Raw genomic sequence first — 25,681 nt, 5'->3', positions numbered from 1 at the left:
TATTTTATTTAGTCATTTTTAGTTAGTTTATTTATTCTTAATCGTGACAAGCTTACATATACGTAACAACACAGTGACAAAATGATTTGTGAAGTTCTTTTGCTGCTCCTCTGTTTTACAATGACTTTATTTTACTGTCACATTTTATTTGGTTCGAGAGCAAACACATATCTAGTCCCTGTGAGGTTGGCAGAGTAGGCAGAGTATAGACAGAAAGCTGCCCCATATACAAGAGATAAATACAAACCCACATGCTGGCTTAAGTTTCTTTCATGAAAAAATGGGGGGTGGGATGGGGAGGGGGGACTTAAACACCAAATATAAAATAATAACCAAGTGCTCACTCCTTGCGTCCTAAAATACAATGAATCCAAGGCACAAAGTTTGAAATTTTGGTATAGACATAGGGCAAATTTGGTGATTTGCAGTTTTTAGAATCGTAGAATGAAACAATACCGACGGCTCTGTTCTGACACACCAAAGGACCTCCAGAGTCTCCCTGTAACAAGATGCACATGTCATAAATTTCTCTCCATTTAGCCTGTGCGATAAGTGTAATGTCTGTGTTTAAAGTGTGTAAGGTACATGGCTTTTTACCTGACAAAACCCTCCGTGACCTTTAGTACACACCAAACTGGAGACATGAAAAGGCTTTCCCCAGGATTTCTCGCAGACCTTTGTGTCAATGACAGTGACATTGACCTCCAGGAGATGATCACTTCCTCCACCATTTTCAGATCGTTTCCCCCAGCCTGCTATGCTGCAGACCTGCTTGGCCTTAATGCCCTGATTCTTTTCATTTGGTATGGAGATCCAGTTGATGTTCTCTGTCTTTTTGATGCTTTTTTTCAACTGTGATTAAAAAAAAAAATTAGTGTCTTTATTAAAGTCTTTATTAGTGGATTTTGATTTTTCAGCTATGGAATGAAACACAGCAGGGAGCACTACTGTAGGAAATTAATCAACCATTGCCATTCAGAACATTATTTAATTTATTAACAAATGACATGGCTTAATTTTAAGCATTTGTAGTTACATTTTATATAGTGGAATGTTCACAAGACAAGTTAGTTCCTGTTATCACTTACATCGTAGAAGCTATAAATAGTCATTCCCTCACTAGCCTATTTTTTTTCTCTCCTTTGAAATTAATGAGACAAAGAAAATGCAGCATGTCAAGTTACTGAGAAACTATAAAGTGCAAACATCCCTGTCCTGAACAATTTCCCATGGCAGAAAACTTACTGTTACAAAGCGCTGACACTCCTTCCATAAATGTTAAAGAACTGCCTCCTTTCAGAAATATTCACTATATCAATGATTTGTTTTTGTTATAGAAAAATAATCAAATCCTTCAGTCCAATCAAAATGGAAAATTCAACACTCATGTGGTACTGTTGTGCATATTATAAAAATTATAACATGCACTTGCAATCATTAAAATATTCTAACATTATAGGGATAAACTATTGGCAATTTTAGCCAAAGTGTAAGCCAGTGAGAACACACACCCTTAAACCACACCGCAGATGCTGTGAAACTCTGTGCTTTTAAAGTATATCAGCCCACAGCCAGCTACAACAAACGATCACACCTTCCATAAATGATATTTCTCTTTCATTTTCATCATACTGAGAAACATATTGTGCCTGGGGGTTTACCTGCAGCAGCATAATATCATTGAGCAGATTCTCTGAGTCAAACATCGGATGGATGTGGTAAAGCTTCACCTCCATATGGCGCAAAGCTGACTTGTTCTTTTTCAGTTCATGTGCACCCACTACAACCGTCAGCTTCACCCCTCTGTTAGAAAGAACAAGAGGGCAACATATTATTTGCCAGTATTTAACACTTTTATAAGTAAATGAGGGTCAAGCATGAGGAGATTTTATACTTTGCTGCATGAATGTACATTTGAGTGCAAAAGTTTGCATCCCCTGATGGTATATATTCATCTATAGCCATCTGAATAAGAGAGTTTCATCATAAAGCAGACATTTTATTACAGACAACCCTGTATTAAACTACCCATGAACACAGCTGAACTGATTTGGCCTCTGGTTCAATATGCGTATATTATAAACTACAGAGTGTGTATAAGCTATTGAGTGTATATGTTATAGAGTGCATATCAAAGGCTATAAAGTGTATAACCTATAGACTGTATAAGCTACTGAGTGCATAAGTTATAAGTTATATTACATGCTATAAATTGTATATTATAAGCTATAAAGTGTATATTATAAACTGTGTATATAAAGTATGTATAAACTACTGTGTGTATACGTTATAGAGTGCATATCATAAGCTATAAAGTGTATAAGCTATTGAGTGTGTATAAGCTATTAAAGCTTGCTTGTGGTGGGCTTAAATAATTCTGAACTGTAACAGTACATACTGAATATAAATATAAATTTAACCCCAGTTAGTTACTTATTATTGTTGTTATACTTATTATACTTATTTATTGTATTTATTTTAGCTGAATTATCAAATATTTCTGCATGACATAACATGTCATTATGAAAGTGATTGCACGAGTGTGAAGACCCTTTTCTCAGAAATCCTCAGCCACTTCATTTCAAATAAAAAGATGACGGGACCCTCTGAGATACTTCACTGACTCAGTGTGTAACCATTACTCAGCAAATTACTAAGCTTACGGTTCCCAGCAGTGTGCAGCCGTCATTACAAAGTTCTCTGACACGAGGAAGCCCCCGCAAGTATGACTTCCATCTTTTTGGACAGAAACCATGTAGGGTCTGGAATGTGCTTTGACCACAGAGCCGTTCACTATGCCCATGTTGACGTAAGCTGTGATAAGCAATAGAAAAATACTGCTAATGAAAACCTGATTCTTTCAATTCTTAGATGTAATGACATACATAAAATATGAATGTATATTGAGCAGATATTAAGCAGGCAGAAATGTTCCTTCAAAGCAGTTAGCAGAAATTCCTGGGTAGATTTTATTCTACATTTATCCAAAGACCTTGCATGCTATATTCTATTCACCATTTGCATGCTATATTCTATTCACCATCAAAAAATTTGTTTAAAAAAACTTACCACAGTGTCCTATGTGACACAAGAGAGAGGTGAGCAGAAACAGTGAGAGGAGTGCCATGGTGCAACAGAGACTCTGAGCTGTTCTTCAGAAGAACACAAGTTTAAATACTGTGTTAAACAATTCAGCTAACCACAAAACCCACTTATTGACACTTTCTATAGACCATTTCATTCTACAGGGAATTGACGTTGTAGAGCCCCCATTGGTGCAACATTTCCACTCATACTACGCGAGTGGAAATTACACTACATGGCCAAAAGTATGTGGACGCCTGACCATACAGCCTTCACTCTTCTGGGAAGGAGGATTTTGGAGTGTGGAGGGGGATTTATGTCCATTCAGCCACAGGAGATTGGGCACAAATCTGGTGTTCCAGTTCATCCCAAAGGTGTTCAGTGGGGTTGAGGTCAGAGCTCTGTGCAGGCCACTCGAGTACTTCCACTCCAACACTTGGCAAACCATGTCTTCATTGAGCTTGCTTTGTGCACAGGGGCATTAGAATACTAGAACAGGTTCGGGCCCCTTAGTTCTAGTGAAGGGAAATTGTAATGCTACACATACATAGACATCATATACAATTATCTGTACCAATGAATCAGTACCAATGACTATTAAGAAAGATGGAGAATTATTAGTTTTATTCAGACTGATTTGTTTGATTGATTGTTCTTTGATTATTATTCTCAGCATTTGAGCAGGTTCACTGCTGAGCTTTTATCTTTAGTTTTAACATGCTGACTCATTTCTTTCATAACCACATAGTACCAGGAAATCTGTAGGCTGTGTATATTTATTATGAAACCCTTTCTAAACAGAAGAATGTAAAATGAGGCAACAGACAATAATGTATATAACAGATACAACCAGAATGTTATTATAAAACAGGCTCTCAAATGGTCATAATGAAAAACACAGCAAAAAGTAGGCTAGTCAGTACCTGAGCAGGTGGAACATTTATGACAGTTAATGGAAGACTGAGTGTCTTTTTCAACAATGACTCAATTCTTTGGGTTTAAGCATTCCTGGGTACTTTTTAAAAGTCTCCTACAGTCTTGACCTCATATGAAAAGATTTAGGATAAACTAAGTATAATTGAGGCTTAAATATCCACCAGGTTATTCAAGTATGAAGCAAGTTTGTAAGCTGAAATGAACAGAAATAAATCAGGAACCAGAGGTGAATATAGAACTTCTTACTGGCTTTTCATACATGAGGTTTGTTTTGCAAAGTACTCGAGACTCTAAAAAAAGATGCACAGTTGATGATGCACAGTTGCAATCATATCTGATCTGGCCTATGGTTTACTGTTTCCTCCCCACAAATACCATAGTATAGCGGCAGTTTTTAGTAATAAAACAAATGAACTATAAGTCTCAAGTTGGCTTCTGTATCTCAAACTGAATGGGGAAGTGAAAATGGTATTATTTTAAAGTCACACTCTTGAAAAGCATCATATTACAGCAGTATAGAACTTTAGTTCAAAGTATAAGTATAAGCAATTGCAGAACTTTGATATTAAGGAGTTTCTTCATTTCAGAAGTGGGTTTGGCAGGGTTTGGCATACTTTTTTTTTTTTTTTTAAGAGAACAAGTAAACTTGTGTGTTTACTCTCAGCAACTGGATTAAATTTTTTGTGTTTTGGTTTTCACCATCCTGAGCATTTCAACTCCCCATGATCAGTCACAACTCAACCAGTGGACACCTCTAAACCATGTAATTGTATTCCAGAAAACATTATAAACACTTTATACACAACCACAATGGATTCAAAAAATATGGCATTTACCATTTAGGAATTACAGCCATTTTAAGCAAAGTACTTCCATTTTCAGGGGCTCAAAGGTATTTGGACAATTGACTGACAAGAAGTTAACTGCCCAGGTGCGGTCCATTCCCTCATTACCTCAAGACAAATGAAGCAGATAAAAGGTCTAGAGTTGATAGCAGGTATTGAGTTGGCATTTGGCAGCTGTTCATCTGGAGCTACCAATATGAAGTCCAAGGAGATCTCAATGCAAGTGAAGGAGGCCATCATTAGGCTGAAAAAACAACATAAATCTGTAAGAGAGATAGCAAAAACCTTAGGTGTGGCCAAATCAACAGTTGGGTGCAAAACAATTCTTAAAAAGAAAGAAAGCACTGGTGAGCTCAACAACATCGAAAGGCCTGGAAGACCACGGAAAACAACTAAAGTGGATGATTGCAGAATCCTTTCCTTGGTGAAGAAAAAGCCCTTCACAACATCAACAGAAGTCAAGAATACTCTGGAGAAGGTAGGAGTATCATTGTCATGAACGTAAATACAGAGGGTTTACAACAAGGTGCAATCCACTGGTAACATTCAAGAACAGGAAAGCCAGATTACACTTTGCCAGAAAAGAAAGCAACAGCTCATGATTCAAAGTATACCACATCATGTGTCAAACATGGTGGAGGAAGTGTTATGGCATGGGCATGTATGGCTGCCAATGGAACGGGCTCACTGGTGTTTATTGATGATGTGACTGCTGACAGAAGTAGCAGGATGAATTCTGAGATGTATAGGGCTATACTCTCTGCTCACATTCAGCCAAATGCTACAAAACAGATAGGACGCCGCTTCACAGTGCGCTGGTGGTGTCCTTTTTACTGAACCTTGTAACTGGCATGTTAATTGAATCACTATCTAAATGTATCAGAATGGCCACAAATGTAAATAAATGAATGAATGAATGAATGACCGAAAAGTGTCAAGGTTCGACAGTAACCTTTGTTGATTGCCTGAAAGCCCAGGGGAAGTAAAAGGACAGCAGAATAAAAAATAACTTTCCTGGACTGTCAAGTTCATGTTTTTGACAGGGAGCAGTCTATTAATGAAACAATGTAATTTGTGTGCAGCAAAATTTGAGCAAAACAGGAGTATGAGGCTAAGTGATTCCGAAGCTTTATTCCCTCATGGAAAAGTTTCCAGGATTCATTTTGACTTTTCCTACCAGTTTGAACAGTTTGTAGAGCTTACCCTAACAAGGCAGACAAAACTGGGTCTTTTTGTCTGCACTATTACTTTTAGAAAACAGTCTCTTGAGTGCCATGATAAATCTCTGTCATCTCGTATGGAACTGAAAATTAGCTCTTAGCTAGCCGCTAACCTGTAGCCAATACTGTACTGATCTTGCTAGTAGAGGGTAAGGTAACATTTCGTAACTATGCATGCTAATGCTAATGTTAACGTTAAGATTATCAAGGAGAATGAAGTCAGATTATAGCATTAATTAATCCCCTGAAATGCTCACTAAATTAATGTACGTAAGCTTAGAGGGTCCTGTTATTCACCACATTTATGCAACTAAGTTTATAGATAGGTAGCTCAGTACAGGACAGAGATCAAGAAAGCTGTATACTTGTTCACTCACATGATACATGCCTTCCACATACTGTGACTTTCTGTACACTTTAATTATGAATGCCAAAATTATAACCAAGAGGAATGCCAATAACTTTAAAGAACCTTTCACTTGTCAGGGGCTCAGGCTTACTCTCATTGATGATACTACCATTGACCCATTCTGGCAAGAAGTCTTTAATGATTTAAATAAAACAAATGATTGATGATTGATTACAATCATGGTGTAAGCTTAACTTCTACTGTGGCAAAGGTAATTTTTTTTATCTTATTTGAGCATGAAGGTTTCCTGTGATTAGTGTATTCAAGGCCAAATGAACACAATGGAATTATTTCTATGCACTGCACTTGTAACTTCAGCTGGTGTTCAGATAAATGTAAACATGAGTATCCAGTATATAGACCATTTCAATGAGATAAACAAGAGCAAAGTGTGAAAGCCACCTCCTCAGGACCAACCCAAAGCACTTCCTAAGCCTCAGTCTGCACCCAGGTGTAAGCAGAGCCCACCTCCTGCAGGCTGGAGGTAAGACTACACACATTTCATTTGGTCTAAATGCATTTTCATGAGTCGTATGCAGTAATTCTAAACACAGCATATCACAGTTATAGGCAACGAGACAGACAGTGTTGACTGGAACTCACTATGTGCTTTATAGTTTAAAATTTGTGACTGAAAATTTCTGAGTGATTAAAACTACTGAATTAGAGGTATGATCCTGTCAGAATAAAAGTTTTAAGAGAAGATTTAAATGTACTAAGAGATTGGGCTTCTCTAAGATCAGATGGAAGGGAGTTCCACAGTTTTGGAGCGTAAGAAGAGAAGGCCCTATCACCCATAGTATGCAAACAAGTCTGAGGGACAGTTAAAAGACCAGAGTTGGAGGAGCGGAGATCACGTTTTGGGGTGTAATAGGTTAAAAGCTCAGTTACTGGGGAGCCAAACCATGCAATGCCTTGTAAGTAAGCATAAGAATTTTAAAATCTACACGAAACCTGACAGGGAGCCAGTGCAAGAATTCCAAAATAGGAGTGATGTGCTCACTTGTCCTGGACCTAGTCAGGATTCTAGCTGCAGAACTTTGTACATACTGCAGTTTATTTATCATAGACTTAGAGACCCCAGCCAGGAGTGCATTACAGTAATCAATGCGAGAGAAAACAAAAGTATTGATCAACTTTTCAGCCACAGAAAAAGATAACATAGGCTGCAATCTTGCAATATTTCTGAGATGAAAGAAGGACGTTTTAATAGTATTCTGCACATGTGAGTTAAAAGACAAACTCGCATCAAATATAATATTGTTGAACATCCCATTCCAGATTTTGTTCCCCCTTTGCTATTATAATAAACTCCTCTCTTCTGGGAAGGCTTTCCACTAGATTTTGGAGCATGGCTGTGAGGATGTACCCATTCAGCCACAAAAGCATTAGTGAGGTCAGGCATTGATGTTGTCTGAGGAGGCCTGGGGTGCAGTCAGTGTTCCATTTCATCCCAAAGGTGTTCAGTGGAGTTGATTTCTGGTCTCTGCCAGCCACCCAAGTTCTTCCACACCAACTTTGGCAAACAATGGACCTCGCTTTGTGCACAGGGCCACTGTCATGCTGGAACAGGCTTGGGCCTCTTGGTTCCAGTGAAGGGAAATTGTACAGCCACAGCATAAAAAGACACAAACCAACTTTTCCTCTTTAGTTTTGAGTTTGTTAAAGCTCTGTATTTGGCAATTCACACTATTTCACAGTAGCTTTTAACTCTTAAGTGTCAAGAGGAGAAGTTTGTAGGCATTACATTATTAGCTGCAGCATAAATAAACTGAAAGTTAATTTCCAATACATGGAGAATGCACAGTGTTTGCCTTGCTACAAGAGAAATGACATTTTATGGATGAGAGCAGTTTGTTCCTATAGATGTGATTTTTCTATTTCAGAGCACAGAAGTGGAAAAAGATCAGAGAAGGTGCCAAAACTCAGTGTCTGCCAATATCAGAGGAAGTTCACTTCCAATCAGACCCTGTTTCATTATGTGGTTGGAACATGATGGATCTAAAGAACAACAGAACCCAGGCCATGGAAGAGAGATTGACTGGCTTCTGCTGGAAAAAAATAAAGAATGTGATGTCAGCAAATCTATCGATATTGCTCTGTTCATTCATTTACCGCAAAATGTTTTCAGTGGACAGTGCAGCCTGCATGAAAAGTCACTAGACACACCACGGATAGAACTCCAGTGATGCACGGCTTCAAGAGAATCCTATGACAGACTCAGGGAACGTGAATGAGAGCATTTCAAACTTAAACAAGTCGTATCAAGTCAATCAACTGCAGACTCACAGAGTGCCCAGAGTTGCATTTACATTTACATTTACATTTATAGCATTTGGCAGACGCCCTTATCCAGAGCGACTTACAATAGTGCTTTGAAGTCTATCAAAAATACATTCTGATATTGGCTCACTAGGTCACAAAATAGAAATACCATCTGTCCAAAACTCTGTTGGGGAGGTAATAGACAAGCGCTCAGACAATACTTTTTTTTTTTTTTTTGGTAAGTGCTAACGTAAGTACTTTGTGAAGAGGTAAGTCTTTAGACGTCGTTTGAACACTGCCAGTGACTCAGCTGTTCGGACATCTAGGGGAAGTTCATTCCACCACCTTGGTGCCAGACTCAGAGAAGAGTCTCGATGCATGCCTTCCTTGTACCCTGAGAGATGGTGGGACCAGTTGAGCAGTGCTAGAGGATTGGAGGGAGCGTGGTGCCGTGCGAGGTGTGATAAGTGCTTTGCGATAAGTGGGTGCTGGTCCGTTTTTGGCTTTGATGCAGGCAGCTACAGGAAGCCAGTGGAGGGAGCGTAGCAATGGGGTAGTGTGGAAAAATTTAGGAAGGTTGAAAACCAGTCGTGCAGCTGCATTTTGGATCAGTTGCAGAGGACAAATGGTGCTCAGAGGAAGACCTGCCGGGAGTGAGTTGCAGTAGTCCAGTCTTGAAATGACAGGGACTGAACAAGCACCTGTGTGGCCTGTGTGGAAAGAAATGGATGGATTCTTCTGATGTTGTAAAGGAGAAATCGACACGAGCGTGTCAGATTAGCAACGTGAGAGGAGAAGGACAGTTGATTGTCCATGCTTACCCCAAGGTTGTTCTGCAGTAACCAAAGGCGAGATCAGAGAATTGTCTAGGGAGATTGCAAGATCCTGTGATGGGGATGAATCACCTGGGATGAACAGCAGTTCAGTTTTGGTGGGATTAAGTTTCATCTGATGAGCTGTCATCCATGATGAGGTGTCTGCCAGACATGCTGATATCTGAGCAGAAACATGAGTGTCTGAGGGAGGGAAGGAGAGGATGAGTTGAGTGTCATCTGCATAGCAGTGGTATGAAAACCCATGTGAGCATATGTCCGCACCAAGAGATCGAGTATAGAGGGAGAACAGGAGAGGACCAAGTACTGAGCCTTGTGGGACACCAGTGGAGAGTCTGCGGGGAGCAGATGTGGATCCCCTCCATGTCACCTGATATGACCGACCTTCCAGGTAGGAAGCAAACCATTGCCATGCTGCGCCACAAATTCCTAGGCTCATGAGGGTGGACAAGAGAGTCTTGTGGTTCACTGTGTCAAACGCTGCTGAAAGGTCAAGGAGGATGAGGACTGAAGACAGTTTGGCTGATCTAGCAGCATGTAGCTTCTCAGTGATGGCCAAAAGGGCAGTCTCTGTGGAGTGTGCCGGTTTGAAGCCAGACTGATTGGGATCTTGGAGGTTGTTCTGTGAGAGATAGCGAGACAGCTGATTGTAGACGGTTCGTTCAAGGGTTTTAGAAAGAAAAGAGAGAAGTAATACCAGTCGGTAGTTGCTGATGTCAGAGGGATCCAGAGTGGGTTTTTTCAAGATGGGAATAACCCTTGCTCTCTTGAATGAGGTTGGTACATGACCCTATGTTATGGAGCCATTGATGATAGTGGTGATGAAGGGGAGGAGGTCTTGAGAGATGGTCTGGAGCATTGCGGAAGGGATTGGATCCAATGGGCAGGTGGTAGGATTGCAGGATAAGATGATTTGCAGGATCTCTTCTGTTGTTAGTTTAGAAAACTGTGTCAGCGAATGAGAAGGAGAATCTTCAGTGTGTGGTGTAGGAGTAGGGGTAGAAGTGAATGTCTGGCAGATTTTTTCAATCTTCTCATCATAAAAAGTGGCAAAGTCTTCAGCAGTCAGGGAGGATGGAGCAGGAGGAGCCGGTGGGTTGAGTAGTGAAGAAAAGATGTTGTGGAGCTTGTGAGGATCTTGTGCAGAGGATTCCAGCATTTCTTTGTAGAAGGCAGTCTTAGCAGAAGTCACTTCAGATGAAAATTTGGACAGGAGAGCACGGTAAGAGACAAGATCTGTGTCGAGTTGCGATTTCTTCCACTTCCTCTCTGCTGTTCTTAATTCTCTCCGATTACTGCGTAACACATCCGATAGCCAAGGTGCAGGGCAGGAAATCTTCCTGGGTTTAGAAGTTGCAATACTGGTCAGATAAGTAACCTAATCCATAAGAGTTTTACACAATTATTACAGCTTGTTATTTTATCTTTGTAATTTGTAAATATTGTAAGTCAATTGAAAGTATTACGTTCTGTTTGATTATTTGTGTTCTTTTACGGAATTTGTTGTTGATTTATAGTTCTAGCTAGCTAGTTGTTCACTACCTTCATAAGTGAAATTTAGCTAGCTTAGATTTCGAGATGTGTACAGAATCTCTTAAGATGAAATTAAAATTTTTTAAAAATATTTAAGTTTAAATTTTGAAACTCTACCTTTGAAAGCTCACGGGGGTCCAAGCACCCTTTCCAAGCAATGCCCCCAGTGGCCAGTTCTTGCCAAGTGAAACATAACAATAAAGAGACCAGATGAACTTACTGTTCAAGTTTCATGACAGTAGCTCAATGTTAACTGTAATGTGAAATGCCTGCTGAAAGCTGATTGGCTAATAGTGGCCAGGTTTTTAAGTAGCCCACTCATCATTGGAAATCCATTTACAGAATAGCACACCAATGGCGTACACTGAATTTCAGCTCGACCTGCCTTATGCTTCATGAGAAACAGGTATTTGAATTTAACCCTGCCCCCTGTAGATTATCATACCCCAAACTTAGTACACAGCCTCAGAATCCAGTCCTGATCACACCTTTAATATTTACTGGGCAACTCTGAAGTCAAATCTGAAATATAAGTCTCCTGTTAGCACAACATGCAGTCACCTCACAGCTAAACAGATTGAGAGAAAAGAGAGACATAAGCCAGAATCAAATAATTTTTTTTTCTTGCTATGCTAGCTAATTAATTCACCATACATTCTATATTAGGTTAACTACCACGTTTTATTTGGTTTTCATTTGTTTATTGCATTTATTCCACACTTAACGGTGGAAATATTAAAAGAGGTAAGAGACAGCATCAGCAAAATGAGTCATGGTGATAGAATAATGGCTGACCTTGGAAAGTTTTTTTATCTGGTGTATTAAGGCTTGAAGCACAAGTTCCATCATATTCTTTGTAAGCCTTGCATGAGTAGGAGGGTGTGTCGTGAATCACTCTTCTATCTTTAATGGTGACAACTTCCATTTCTTCCATAGTACATGACTCACGTCAGGTTTTCATCCATATCTGAGTCTGACAGATTCTAAGCTAATTTCTTACTATAAAAGAGCCAACCAAACTTACGAAATTTATCTTAAATGAACGACTATATACATATGTTAAACAACAACTATGCAACTATGCTATGTAAATATTGCTAATTGTGTGTGACAGTATTTTCAACGTTCCTCAGTGGAAAAGCACAACCACTCATTCCGCCATCTTGGAAGGATCCTCCATGCCGCCCAACCTGTACCAGGGTAACGTGTTACGGCTCGAGTCAGTCCTTTGCGCAAGTGCAAACAACACCCAAAGATTCATTTTGACTTTTCCTACCAGTTTGAACAGTTTGTAGAGCTTACCCTAACAAGGCAGACAAAACTGGGTCTTTTTGTCTGCACTATTACTTTTAGAAAACAGTCTCTTGAGTGCCATGATAAATCTCTGTCATCTCGTATGGAACTGAAAATTAGCTCTTAGCTAGCCGCTAACCTGTAGCCAATACTGTACTGATCTTGCTAGTAGAGGGTAAGGTAACATTTCGTAACTATGCATGCTAATGCTAATGTTAACGTTAAGATTATCAAGGAGAATGAAGTCAGATTATAGCATTAATTAATCCCCTGAAATGCTCACTAAATTAATGTACGTAAGTTTAGAGGGTCCTGTTATTCACCACATTTATGCAACTAAGTTTATAGATAGGTAGCTCAGTACAGGACAGAGATCAAGAAAGCTGTATACTCACATGATACATGCCTTCCACATACTGTGACTTTCTGTACATTTTAATTATGAATGCCAAAATTATAACCAAGAGGAATGCCAATAACTTTAAAGAACTCTTCACTTGTCAGGGGCTCAGGCTTACTCTCATTGATGATACTACCATTGACCCATTCTGGCAAGAAGTCTTTAATGATTTAAATAAAACAAATGATTGATGATTGATTACAATCATGGTGTAAGCTTAACTTCTACTGTGGCAAAGGTAATTTTTTTTATCTTATTTGAGCATGAAGGTTTCCCGTGATTAGTGTGTTCAGGGCCAAATGAACACAATGGAATTATTTCTATGCACTGCACTTGTAACTTCAGCTGGTGTTCAGATAAATGTAAACAGTATATAGACCATTTCAATGAGATAAACAAGAGCAAAGTGTGAAAGCCACCTCCTCAGGACCAATCCAAAGCACTTCCTAAGCCTCAGTCTGCACCCAGGTGTAAGCAGAGCCCACCTCCTGCAGGCTGGAGATAAGACTACACTTGGTCTAAATGCAATTTCATGAGTCGTATGCAGTAATTCTAAACACAGCATATCACAGTTATAGGCAACGAGGCAGACAGTGTTGACTGGAACTCACCATGTGCTTTATAGTTTAAAATTTGTGACTGAAAATTTCTGAGTGATTAAAACTACTGAACTAGAGGTATGATCCTGTCAGAATAAAAGCCTACAACTCCCTAAGCTGACCCCCTACATGCTAAAAGATTTTCCATATAAGCAATATAAGCAATAATATCCTTGCTGAGGTTTCCGTTTTATTGTAAGCTATTTTTACTCCTTGGTAATCTTGCAATTGTTTTTTACTTTCTCAGGAACTCACTAGTGAATCCTATGACATTAAACTTTGTGTGCTCATTTCTGAGTCTTACACTATATGGCCAAAAGTATGTTGACACCTGACCATCACACCCATATGTGTTTGTTAATAATAATGATAATAAACATTATTTTATATAGCACCTTTAAATAAGCACCTTTACTTTACATAAGAGTATATAAAAATAACAATAACAGTAATAACAATAATTTAATAATAAAACAAAAAAAAGTAATCAAATGAAAGCAATCCTAAAAAAATAAGTTTTAAGAGAAGATTTAAATGTACTAAGAGATTGGGCTTCTCTAAGATCAGATGGAAGGGAGTTCCACAGTTTTGGAGCGTAAGAAGAGAAGGCCCTATCACCCATAGTATGCAAACAAGTCTGAGGGACAGTTAAAAGACCAGAGTTGGAGGAGCGGAGATCACGTTTTGGGGTGTAATAGGTTAAAAGCTCAGTTACTGGGGAGCCAAACCATGCAATGCCTTGTAAGTAAGCATAAGAATTTTAAAATCTACACGAAACCTGACAGGGAGCCAGTGCAAGAATTCCAAAATAGGAGTGATGTGCTCACTTGTCCTGGACCTAGTCAGGATTCTAGCTGCAGAACTTTGTACATACTGCAGTTTATTTATCATAGACTTAGAGACCCCAGCCAGGAGTGCATTGCAGTAATCAATGCGAGAGAAAACAACAGTATTGATCAACTTTTCAGCCACAGAAAAAGATAACATAGGCTGCAATCTTGCAATATTTCTGAGATGAAAGAAGGACGTTTTAAGAGTATTCTGCACATGTGAGTTAAAAGACAAACTCGCATCAAATATAATATTGTTGAACATCCCATTCCAGATTTTGTTCCCCCTTTGCTATTATAATAAACTCCTCTCTTCTGGGAAGGCTTTCCACTAGATTTTGGAGCATGGCTGTGAGGATGTACCCATTCAGCCACAAAAGCATTAGTGAGGTCAGGCATTGATGTTGTCTGAGGAGGCCTGGGGTGCAGTCAGTGTTCCATTTCATCCCAAAGGTGTTCAGTGGAGTTGATTTCTGGTCTCTGCCAGCCACCCAAGTTCTTCCACACCAACTTTGGCAAACAATGGACCTCGCTTTGTGCACAGGGCCACTGTCATGCTGGAACAGGCTTGGGCCTCTTGGTTCCAGTGAAGGGAAATTGTACAGCCACAGCATAAAAAGACACAAACCAACTTTTCCTCTTTAGTTTTGAGTTTGTTAAAGCTCTGTATTTGGCAATTCACACTATTTCACAGTAGCTTTTAACTCTTAAGTGTCAAGAGGAGAAGTTTGTAGGCATTACATTATTAGCTGCAGCATAAATAAACTGAAAGTTAATTTCCAATACATGGAGAATGCACAGTGTTTGCCTTGCTACAAGACAAATGACATTTTATGGATGAGAGCAGTTTGTTCCTATAGATGTGATAGAATTTTTCTATTTCAGAGCACAGAAGTGGAAAAAGATCAGAGAAGGTGCCAAAACTCAGTGTCTGCCAATATCAGAGGAAGTTCACTTCCAATCAGACCCTGTTTCATTATGTGGTTGGAACATGATGGATCTAAAGAACAACAGAACCCAGGCCATGGAAGAGAGATTGACTGGCTGCTGCTGGAAAAAAATAAAGAATGTGACGTCATCAGATCTATCAATATCACACTGTTCATTCATTTAACGCAAAATGTTTTCAGTGGACAATGCAGCCTGCATGAAAATGTGCAGAAAAGTCACTAGACACACCACGGATAGAACTCCAGTGATGCACGGCTTCAAGAGAATCCTATGACAGACTCAGGGAACGTGAATGAGAGCATTTCAAACTTAAACATGTCATATTGACTCAGTTGCCCAGAGTTGCAATACTGGTCAGATGAGTAACCTAATCCATAAGAGTTTTACACAATTATTACAGCTTGTTATTTTATCTTTGTAATTTGTACATATTGTAAATCAATTGAAAGTATTAAGTTCTGTTTGATTATTTGTGTTCGTTTAGGAAATTTGTTGTCGATTTATAGTTCTAGCTAGCTAGTTGTTCACTACCATTGTAAGTGAAATTTAGCTATATTAACTAGCAACTTGGCTACTTTTTAGCGGAACATGACAGACATTACTAATGTTGTCCAACTGACTTTGTCCTTTAATGCTCTTACTTATGAGGTGAGACAGAGAATTGAACAGAAAAGCAGACCAACACCTAAGATTGATTTAATTGAGAAGTCCTAGAGCAAAAACAAATTCTTTCAGCTCTCTCGGCACAGTTGACAGGCTGACTGATAGTGCTGTGACCAAGCACATATACCGCTTGTCTGCTGACAATAGCTGTGCTTCCCCAATTTTAAAAACCAGCCACCACTGGGCAGATTCGTCAAACAATTTACACAAACAACAGTATGTAATATTCCAGTACTTTCCTAGTTACACAAAGTAATTTAGGTGTAATTCATGCCTAGTTAGAATACATACACTATTCAGTGTCTGAGCAGAACTAATTTAAAAATACGCTTATTCTTTTACCTCTGGCTTTGTAATATTCTCCTAGCACTTTTCGAGATGTGTACAGAATCTCTTAAGATGAATCAAGGAATCTGTTTTTGGCTTTGACAAAATTAAAAATTTTTAAAAATATTTAAGTTTTAGATTATCATACCCCAAACCCCAAACACAGCCTCAGAATCCAGTCCTGATCACACCTTTAATATTTACTGGGCAACTCAGAAGTCAAATCTGAAATATAAGTCTCCTGTTAGCACAACATGCAGTCACCTCACAGCTAAACAGATTGAGAGAAAAGAGAGACATAAGCCAGAATCAAATAATTTTTTTTTCTTGCTATTCACCATACATTCTTATATTACGTTAACTACCAGGTTTTATCCTAGTCACTTAGGTTTTCAGCCAACCAAAAGATCCATTTTTTCCACCAAAATAAATTACTAATGTGACAAGAACATTTGCATTTGTTTATTGCGTTTATTCCACTCTTAACGGTGGAAATATTAAAAGAGGTAAGAGACAGCATCAGCAAAATGAGTCATGGTGATAGAATAATGGCTGACCTTGGAAAGTTTTTTTTATCCGGTGTATTAGGGCTTGAAGCACAAGTTCCATCATATTCTTTGTAAGCCTTGCATGAGTAGGAGGGTGTGTCGTGAATCACTCTTTTATCTTTAATGGTGACAACTTCCATTTCTTCCATAGTACATGACTCACGTCAGGTTTTCATCCATATCTGAGTCTGACAGATTCTAAGCTAATTTCTTACTATAAAAGAGCCAACCAAACTTACGAAATTTATCTTAAATGAACGACTATATACATATGTTAAACAACAACTATGCAACTATGCTATGTAAATATTGCTAATTGTGTGTGACAGTATTTTCAACGTTCCTCAGTGGAAAAGCACAACCACTCATTCCGCCATCTTGGAAGGATCCTCCACGCTGCCCAGCCTGTACCAGGGTAACGTGTTACGGCTCGAGTCAGTCCTTTGCGTAAGTGAAAACAACACCCAAATATCAGCTGCAGTCTGAAATGTAACACACTGATTGTGCCAGAGGATGGAGCCACAGAGAAGGTGAAGAATGCCTCACTACTTACAGCACCATGAGTGAAATTATGTATTAGTAAGAAATCAACTTAAGACAGTAAGCCATGTTGTGAGATTAGAGAAAAACACTTTTTGTTGAATCTTTGATGAGTAAGGACCCATTAAAGATTAAAGACCCTCATTTGGCATCAGAATTTATTTATGTGTTTAAATTCAAAAAGCAACGATGCCACTAAAAAACAACTGTGTTATTTGTGTAAAAAGGTGGAAACCTATTACCTGAAGATCTCTCACTCTGTTATGACTTGGTAATCCTGAGATATTTATTCTTATTGTATTTTATACTGATCAATGCTCTGTGGTGTTAGATGTCATGGTTGCTATTGATATAGTATTTACTGCGCAGTACAGCTTTATAGGTCTACTTAAGTCCGGCTTATCTAAAAGCTATTTCCTTCCTGATAACTCTTTTTCAGTGTAGGCTTCTTATTTTCATCTGGAAAGCCACACCAGAGAGAGCATGGGGGTCACAAAGACCTGAAGATACCAGGGCAGTTCAGCAGCACAGAAGTACCTCCTGTCTTTTCTCTCTTGTCCTTTCATTTCATACACAAGCACAGGTTCTCTCTCTCTCTCTCTCTCTCTCTCTCTCTCTTACTCTGATCTCCAAACTCTTTCCACGCAAATAGAAGGCCCTCTAATACTATAATTGGATGGCTGTATAGATTAGGAGAGGCTTTCTCTCTTATCTCAAGCTTTGATACTGCCAGAATCCCATTAAGTGTCTGATGAGTGCCGTCCACTCATGTTTTGTTTCTTGTTACTGCAACACATTAAAATCATTATTTATAGAGACAGTGCTTACATTGTTGGAAATATTGCTTAGCTCAGGAGTTCTTAAGTTTTTGTGGTCAGAGACTCATTCCACTGTGAATACATTTCCACAGACCCCCTTATGATAACAGCAGGGATTTATTTTATGAGCATAATTCAATTATTCAGATATTAGAGAAATGTGTGCCATCATATTTATTTATTGGCTCATTGAATTCCTTAACTTTTCAGTCAAACCAATACGGATAAAATAATTCATGTCATGATACACAATAGTTTTCCTAGTTTTATTGTAAAAAGTAGTTATATTCAAGTAATATATCCATTCAGGTCTCTACTATAATAACTATAAGAACTTTTACAGTAGCTCAAAGTGATCTTCACCACAGCAACATTATTAAAATATATATCAAACAAACAAATAAAATTGCACACACCGTAAACTATGGCTAAGGAGGTACAGACCTGATACTTAGGATATTGTACTTGAACATAGGACATAAATTCACTGTATGTACAGCTAGACACCTGTAGAGACTCAGCTCAGCGCTGTAAAGATGTCAATATCAGATGAACACTGGGTAATTTTTGGATTTAGTGGTTATAACCAGGGGCTACTGTTATAAATGAGCTAGCAGGGCTAAGCCTCCCCTGTCTTTCAAAGATTTAAAAAAAGACATCAGTATAAAATTTCATTTTTCACATCCACATCAGAATATTTTCTGTTAATGAAAGGTTCAAGGGTTATTTTGGATTTTTGTAGAACTGAGTACAACAGCACCACTAACTGTCCTAAGAAAAATACACAGAATGGTATGAAGAAGTGAGGCTAGGGCTGATTTCTTTCTAGCCCAGACTGTAGATTCATGCAGCCTATCAGTGGCAGTTATGTCAGGTGATTACACAGACTGAAAAACTCTCTAGATTTGATCTCCATTTGGACTGATATTTTCATGACATCTATAACCTCATCATCAGCGGTGATTGAGAAAGTACACGTGAAATACAATCACAGGTGTAATGACCATGAACAAGGTTGATAATTTACTCTTTCATTCAAAAATTCCTTTGGAGGAGAAACTAAAAGAGACAGACTAAGCACACATTGTCCAATCAAAGTATGAATTACTCAAAAAGACTGATGACAGAACAGTTAAATTTAGTGGGTTTTTTTTGTTTTTGTTGTTGTTAGAAAGAAAGGGTTACAACTATTTTGTTTACCATATATGGTATTTGGAAGAAATAAGCAATGAAACAAATGAGCATTATGGACTTGAAACACTTAAAAAAAATTAGAAAACATGACTTCAGCTGCCTTCATGTATGTGTAATAGTTTATCTATTATTCTTTTTATGTCTTTTTTCTGAGACCTCAATCCTAATAGATTCTTTGACAAGGTATTAGATTAGACAGAATTTAGTTCTCCCATCTAATATTAAAACCTGCCAACACTGGTGATCACTGTCAACAGTTATAGAATGTTAGCATATTAATAGTGCAAGCATACTAGTGATACTAGTGCTTCAGCATTGAATTTGTGTGTATGGGGTATCAGTTTTAGTGCAATGTTGCCTATTGGGAGAAACTTGGGTGTAAATTTAGATGGCACGTTTGACAACTGGAAACTGCATGACTGTGTAATTATAGATACTATGGAAATTGTCCCACACAAATCATTTGCTGAATGAGTTGTAGAGTAGAAAAGAAAAAAAATACTGGCGCAGTCTTTGAGCTACAAGTGTGTGCTGCAGCTCTAGGAAAATATCACAGCCAATACAATGATAAAAAACAGATACCACTTATGCTTGGACAAATCTGCACGCGCACACACACACGCACACACACACACACTATTTTTGAGGTGCGTTGTAGACAAGGGTTTGGCATAGCTCTGGCTTTGCCTGAACCCATCCTGACTTATACCTTTTCCAGTCCCCCAAAAGCCAAAGACAACCTTGTGATGTTGACTGGGACAGCAGCCAAAATCCAGGCTGCTTCAGCTGGCCAAAGCTGTCTAGCAGAGAGTGAAAGGCACTCCGGCTCCTCTCTACACTCAGCACATCCGCCATCATTTGACTCAGCCGCAGGCATGCAGGGAATGGCAGCTCGGGGCCGAAGGCTGAGGGGACTTTACAGTGGCGGCACATACCTCAGCAGGGGCACTCCGGGGTTTTAAATGGGCACGGAGAGCGTGTGCCTCGAAGACCGCTGCTTCTCATCTGCCTCCAGTCGCTTCAGACAACACACACTAATCCACAATGCGATGAAAAGCGCTGTTGTGACAGATATGCTTGTGTCTGCCAAAATGGACAAGAGAGCAGGACATTCTGGAGCATGAGAACTGGGGATGTCTCATTATAGCTGGAATTCTTTTATTATAAGGGGGTAGAATTTGAATACTGGCCTCTCCTTGTACAAAAATGATAAGCATCATGTGAAGACCATGCAGTGAAATAATGAACACAAACATAGGGACTTTGCAGTGCTGGAATGAACACAAACATAACAACTTTACAATGACACAATGACCACAAATATGAAGACTTAACAGTGGTGTAATAAACATAAATGTAGGAACTTTGCAGTGACATAATGATCGCAAATATGGAGACCCTGCAGTAGTGTACTGAAAACACATACAGGTACTATGCAATGTCCTAATAATGTCAAGAACGCAGGCTAAATGTACTTTGTTAGTCTGAAACAGATTTCAGAATAGATGAAGCCAATTCTATAGTCAGCTGCACAAGACTACAACTTTTTAAAAAAATTATTTTGATTCTGCTTTAATGGAACATTATGACTTTGGTATCACTTTGCGTGAAGTGGAGAGTTGTGTTTTTTTAATCCCACCCCCTGAACTCCTGAAGGAATTCCTCCCACATTTTTTCAAAATTGTGCTTTAAAGCAAAAAAATTTAAATAAAATAAGATCAGCAGCGCATATGAAATCAAAGAGACTGATTCGGACTCATTTGCGGATGGTAATGAGGCTAGAGTCGAACATGGCAGGAAAACTTCCCAGATGCTGCTATAGACATCATTACCTCCATCCATCATTAAGCTGTAAGGAGCTTCCATGCCGTGTTGCACATTCTCAGTTTCAGAATCAGAGATTTCAGCTGAGCCACCAGCTTTTCCACACAAGTACATTTTAAGAATTGATATATTCTTATATACTGTAATTTGCACATTTATTGCACCAATTTATTTAGTTTCATCATTAACAGTGCAGCATTGAAGCTGGAAATGTAATTTGTGGCCTGTGTATGGCTGTTAATTGAAGTGCAGGTTGATGTGTTCTTTGCTGCACAAATAAAACAGACTGAAAATAGCTGGGCCATGAAACAGTTTTTGCTTTATGGGAAATATAACTAGTTGACTACTTTTTTAAATGCTCATTGACTAGGAAAAAATCAGTAGTCATGCACCCCCTACTTTGCATTACTGGAATGAACACAAATAAGGAGAATTTGTAATGGCATAATAACATGTAGGGACTTTGTAGTGTCATAATAAACACTCTAAAAATCGTTGGGTTATTTACATAACCCAGTCACTGGGTTGAGTGGGTTGGGTCATTTTGTGTAGTTAATACATTATAATGCTGCAGCTGGGGTAAAGTTTTCCACTAAAACATGGCAATAACCAAGCATTTGAGACAACAAGTCAGAGGTGAATTACACGACTGAGAGAATGTGAACAAGTTCCTTATTTCTTGCTTTTTACTTAGTGTAACACAATAAGTAAGTTAAAATTAGTCTGCCTTTTCCGGCAGGACTAGTTAACTGGATGATGTGAACATCCCTGAACAGCAGGGAAGTCTGTGACACAACTTACCAACAGCGCCGTCCTGGCGGCTCTAAACTCCAGTGTCATGACGAGATGCTACAGGTGTGAAGCATGCAGCATTAAATAGTGGGGATTTTCCTGTCACATAGAACCAATGAAGCCATTGAGATGAACAGCAAGATGTATTCATGACTGACAACTGTTTTGTTTGATATAAACAACTGTTTTGTTTGATATATAAGTGAAATTTTATTGTATTTCAGTGTGCCCTGTTTAATCTAATGCATAATAAAGCATATAAGTTACATACACAGTATTTAAACAGTGTTAATAAAATGTTACAATTGGTTATGTATTTAATATTAAATGGATTATTTAAGGCAAAGTACACTAATTGTTATTGTAATATTTGTAAAAGATTCTTTAAAATAAATTTATGACAATCAACTATATTCCAGAAATGCAAAAGAAAGCTTCCTATTATTATTATTATTATTTTTAATTAAATTTTTTATTTTTTTTAATTACAATGTATTCAAGTTCTCAACATGGCATATAAATAATCATAATATGCTAAACAACCCAGAAATAAGGGTAAAAATGGCCCGTGACTGTGTCACAATGAACCAATTTTTGGGTAATTAAAGCAACACACCACATTGGGTTCTACACATAACCAAACAGTGTGTGGTCAAATTAACCCAGCATGTGTTCTGTTATAGATTGCCCAAGCACCGAGTTACAGAAATGACTCCAATTGTGCTACATTTAATCCAGTTAATCCAGCTTGTAAACAAACGCAGAGACTTTGGAGTTTGATATTGAACATGAATGTCAGGACATTTCCTTTTCTTAATGTGTGCTGGTCACATAGCACATGCCTTCAAGAAGAGAAGGGAAGTGAGAATGTGATTAGAAAAGAAGAGAAGAGACAGGATTAGAAGAGAAGAGACAAGAAAAAGGAAAAGACAAGAATAGAAAAGACAAAAAGAGAAGAGACAAGAAAAGAAGAGAGATGAGACAAGAATACAATAGAAGAGACAAGACAAGCAGAGAAGAGACAAGATGAGAAGAAAAGAAAAAGAAAAGAAGAGAAGAGAGAAGAAAGGAAGAGAAAAGACAAGAAGAGTAGTGAAAAGAGAAGAGAAGAGAGATGATACACGAAAAGAAGAGAAGAGACAAGATGAAAAGAAAAGAAGAGACAAAAAAAGAGAAAAGAGACGAGGGAAGAATAGAAGAGACAAAAAAGGAAGAGAAGAGATGAGACAAGAAGGGATGAGAAGAGAAGAGAAGAGTTGAGTTTGCTGCCACAGGCACAGCTATTCTCTGGAGTAACTTTGTCTGGTTTTGCAACAAAACACAACTAATCCTAAATTCATCAAACTGAATGGTGATGAAGCAGTAGGGGGATTAGTGTGGCTTTCTAAGAAACACAGCGTCTCACTAATGATCTTCGGTGGGTCTACACTTTTCTCAGGGCCTATGAGGCTGTCGACTTCCAGAGCACAAGCTCACTGAGGCACTCCACTTCAAAATATAATTTAAAAATATAGCATTTTATTAAGCCTCCATATTTGTGGGTCTCATATAAAAGACCTAGGTTACACTGAAAAGACCTACTTGATATTTTCCCAAAAGAATAATGCTCCATCTGCACCAGCAAGGGGCACAAAAGTGCAGTAGAGGTCATTTGTAGCCTCTCAAGTAGTCCACCATCTGCTAATAACATTTCCATCTACTAACCACTGTTGACATTCCATCATATCTCACACAATAAGAGAACTTCAAGTGCCTGTCAACTGACAGCCTAAATTTAAAATCCAACACCTGAGTACTGTGTACTGACATGCAACTCTAATGCTGGCGGAGGACATTTTGTAGAACTGTCCATGCCCTTCTGCACTGTTCTCTTTAAAGCATTCCACCTTGATTTTCCATGCAGAAGCTGATGATCAAAGGTCCGCCGCTTTGATCTTTCGCCCCAGTGCTGCCAAGAGATCACTCCGGTCTCTCTGGCGAAGGAACTGACAGGACAGTAGCGCAACAATGATAATTACAGGCTCCTCGTTTTGTTTCTGTGCGTCTGGAGCAAAGGACTGGCATGAACAGATGGCTTTACCTTAAAGCCAAGAAGAAGGACTTGAATTCCTTGACTGTCATAAGGGTTGAAGCAAGAGAGGTTAGAAGGCAGTTACGCTAGGTACTAAAGTCGTGGAAAATAGGATTAATATGAAGAATTGCATGCTGTAACATTGGCCAGTTTTCTATAGCCTTTATTTACTCAGTAGTTATGCTTTAAAGACTAGGGGAATTACTTTACTTCAGACAATAATAGAAGTCACTTTTTTTGCCCACAGCTTATGGGCATAGCTAAGGGGTGGCCTTCTCCTCTTCATTATTATTATTATTATTATTATTATTGTTATTATTATTATTATTATTAGTGCAGCCACCAATGTCATATGATGCAAAACTGAACAACTTGGCAAATCTAGCTGTGTAGGCTAGTTTGAATAATAACAGAACATGCTACACTAATCACTGGGAAATTTGAAAAAGTTAATTCCATCATTGTCCAATGGCGAGAAACGAACACGAAACACAGAAACACAAACAAAGAAACGAACGATTCCCTTGCCCCACACACCACACCAAACAAACATTGGTCAAACATTTTTACGTTAATAATGTTCATTATTTGGAGGCATAGCTCTCGATTTCTTCAGTTCTTTTTAGCTAGGAATGCAACGATCTGACGATTTGGATCAATGCATCAAATTAAAAGGCAATGATTGAGATTAATCAAAGCAACAATTATAAACTGATATGAACATAATCTCTTAGGCTTCTAAAACTGAACACCAGCTTACCAGAGCAGACCTAATAGGCAGGCTGGATCTTCCCCGCTACATACAGCCTTTTGATTTCTCCTCCTCCTCTGATTCCTCTGAGATCTTAAAGGACTGGTGCCCTCCCATGCTGCGAGACCTGGTGTTTGAATAGCACTCCTGTGGTGCTCTTTCAGCTCAGAAGTAGTGGCTCTTTACAGGATCTGGGAGGTCTATTATATCAAACACCTTACACCTGCTCATATTCATACCACACAGTTACCATTGTCACTATTCTACTTCACATTGTATTTGTAGATGTAAGAGGTTAGCATTAGCGGAGGCACCACTTTTATGCCATTAACTATACAGCAGTTGAACTATAATTACTACTGTAAGTACCAGTCTTTTGTCAAGCCCTTTAGTTACCCTTGATAACCTCTGTTCAATTTTAAGAACTTGTAGATCAGAGAGATTGTATATGAACAGGATTAAGAAACTTTATCTAAGATCAGGTCCCAATTTTGGAATCCCAGTAAATACAGCTGTAGGGGTATGAAGCTTAGAAGCTGACAAAAGCATATGAATTTTGGATATTTGAATTATATAAATAATAATATAAATATAAATACTATAAATACTAATAAATCACATTAAATTAAATTAAAAATAAAAACGACTATTGTTTTACATATTAGATATTCTTTATTTATGATAATATTTCGAGTAATATGAGACAAGAATATTTAGGACCTTGGTGAAAGAACTGTTTATGGAAACTAAGTGTTTGCATTATTGCCTTGTTAAAATGTACAGTATACTGTATTTTACAATTTTTGACACATAAAATAGTAATTTCTCTAAAGTAGTCATTAGGGTTGCTGGCCTCGAGTCCAGTTTCGAGACGTTTGTATTGACTGGACTTGACTTGGACATATTGACATTTATCCATGGACTGGTCTTGGTCTCAAGTAAGAGTTTGGAAAAC

At 38.4% G+C, this 25,681-nt stretch overlaps 1 protein-coding gene across 2 annotated transcripts; it reads right to left on the bottom strand.

Annotated features, from left to right (window-relative positions):
* LOC113538485 (granzyme B) lies at positions 1 to 24,870 on the bottom strand. Of its 2 annotated transcripts, none has more exons than XM_026933710.3 (6): positions 24,736 to 24,870; positions 3,070 to 3,152; positions 2,664 to 2,814; positions 1,662 to 1,803; positions 598 to 852; positions 1 to 499 (listed from the first exon to the last, which is right to left on the bottom strand). In XM_026933710.3, exons 2-6 carry the CDS (start codon positions 3,125 to 3,127, stop codon positions 341 to 343), a joined length of 765 nt encoding a protein of 254 aa, XP_026789511.3. In that variant the 5' UTR covers positions 3,128 to 3,152; positions 24,736 to 24,870; the 3' UTR covers positions 1 to 340. The 2 variants fall into 2 exon arrangements, with proteins under 2 accessions (XP_026789511.3, XP_026789596.3); XM_026933795.3 differs by having other exon boundaries at positions 3,070 to 3,147.
* Positions 24,871 to 25,681: the final 811 nt, after the last annotated feature.

The sequence above is a fragment of the Pangasianodon hypophthalmus genome, chromosome 11, assembly GCF_027358585.1.
Source record: "Pangasianodon hypophthalmus isolate fPanHyp1 chromosome 11, fPanHyp1.pri, whole genome shotgun sequence".
NCBI classification, from domain to species: domain Eukaryota; kingdom Metazoa; phylum Chordata; class Actinopteri; order Siluriformes; family Pangasiidae; genus Pangasianodon; species Pangasianodon hypophthalmus.
This window is presented reverse-complemented; position numbering and strand designations above follow the sequence as displayed.

Excerpts from the sequence above, each read along its gene's own strand:
- LOC113538485 (XM_026933710.3), bottom strand. The coding sequence starts at position 3,127 with ATGGCACTCCTCTCACTGTTTCTGCTCACCTCTCTCTTGTGTCACATA. Across the intron at positions 1,804-2,663 it reads GCTGCACACTGCTGGGAACC|AGGGGTGAAGCTGACGGTTG; the intron begins GTAAGCTTAGTA and ends TCTTTCTAACAG. Across the intron at positions 853-1,661 it reads ATGATATTATGCTGCTGCAG|TTGAAAAAAAGCATCAAAAA; the intron begins GTAAACCCCCAG and ends TTTTAATCACAG.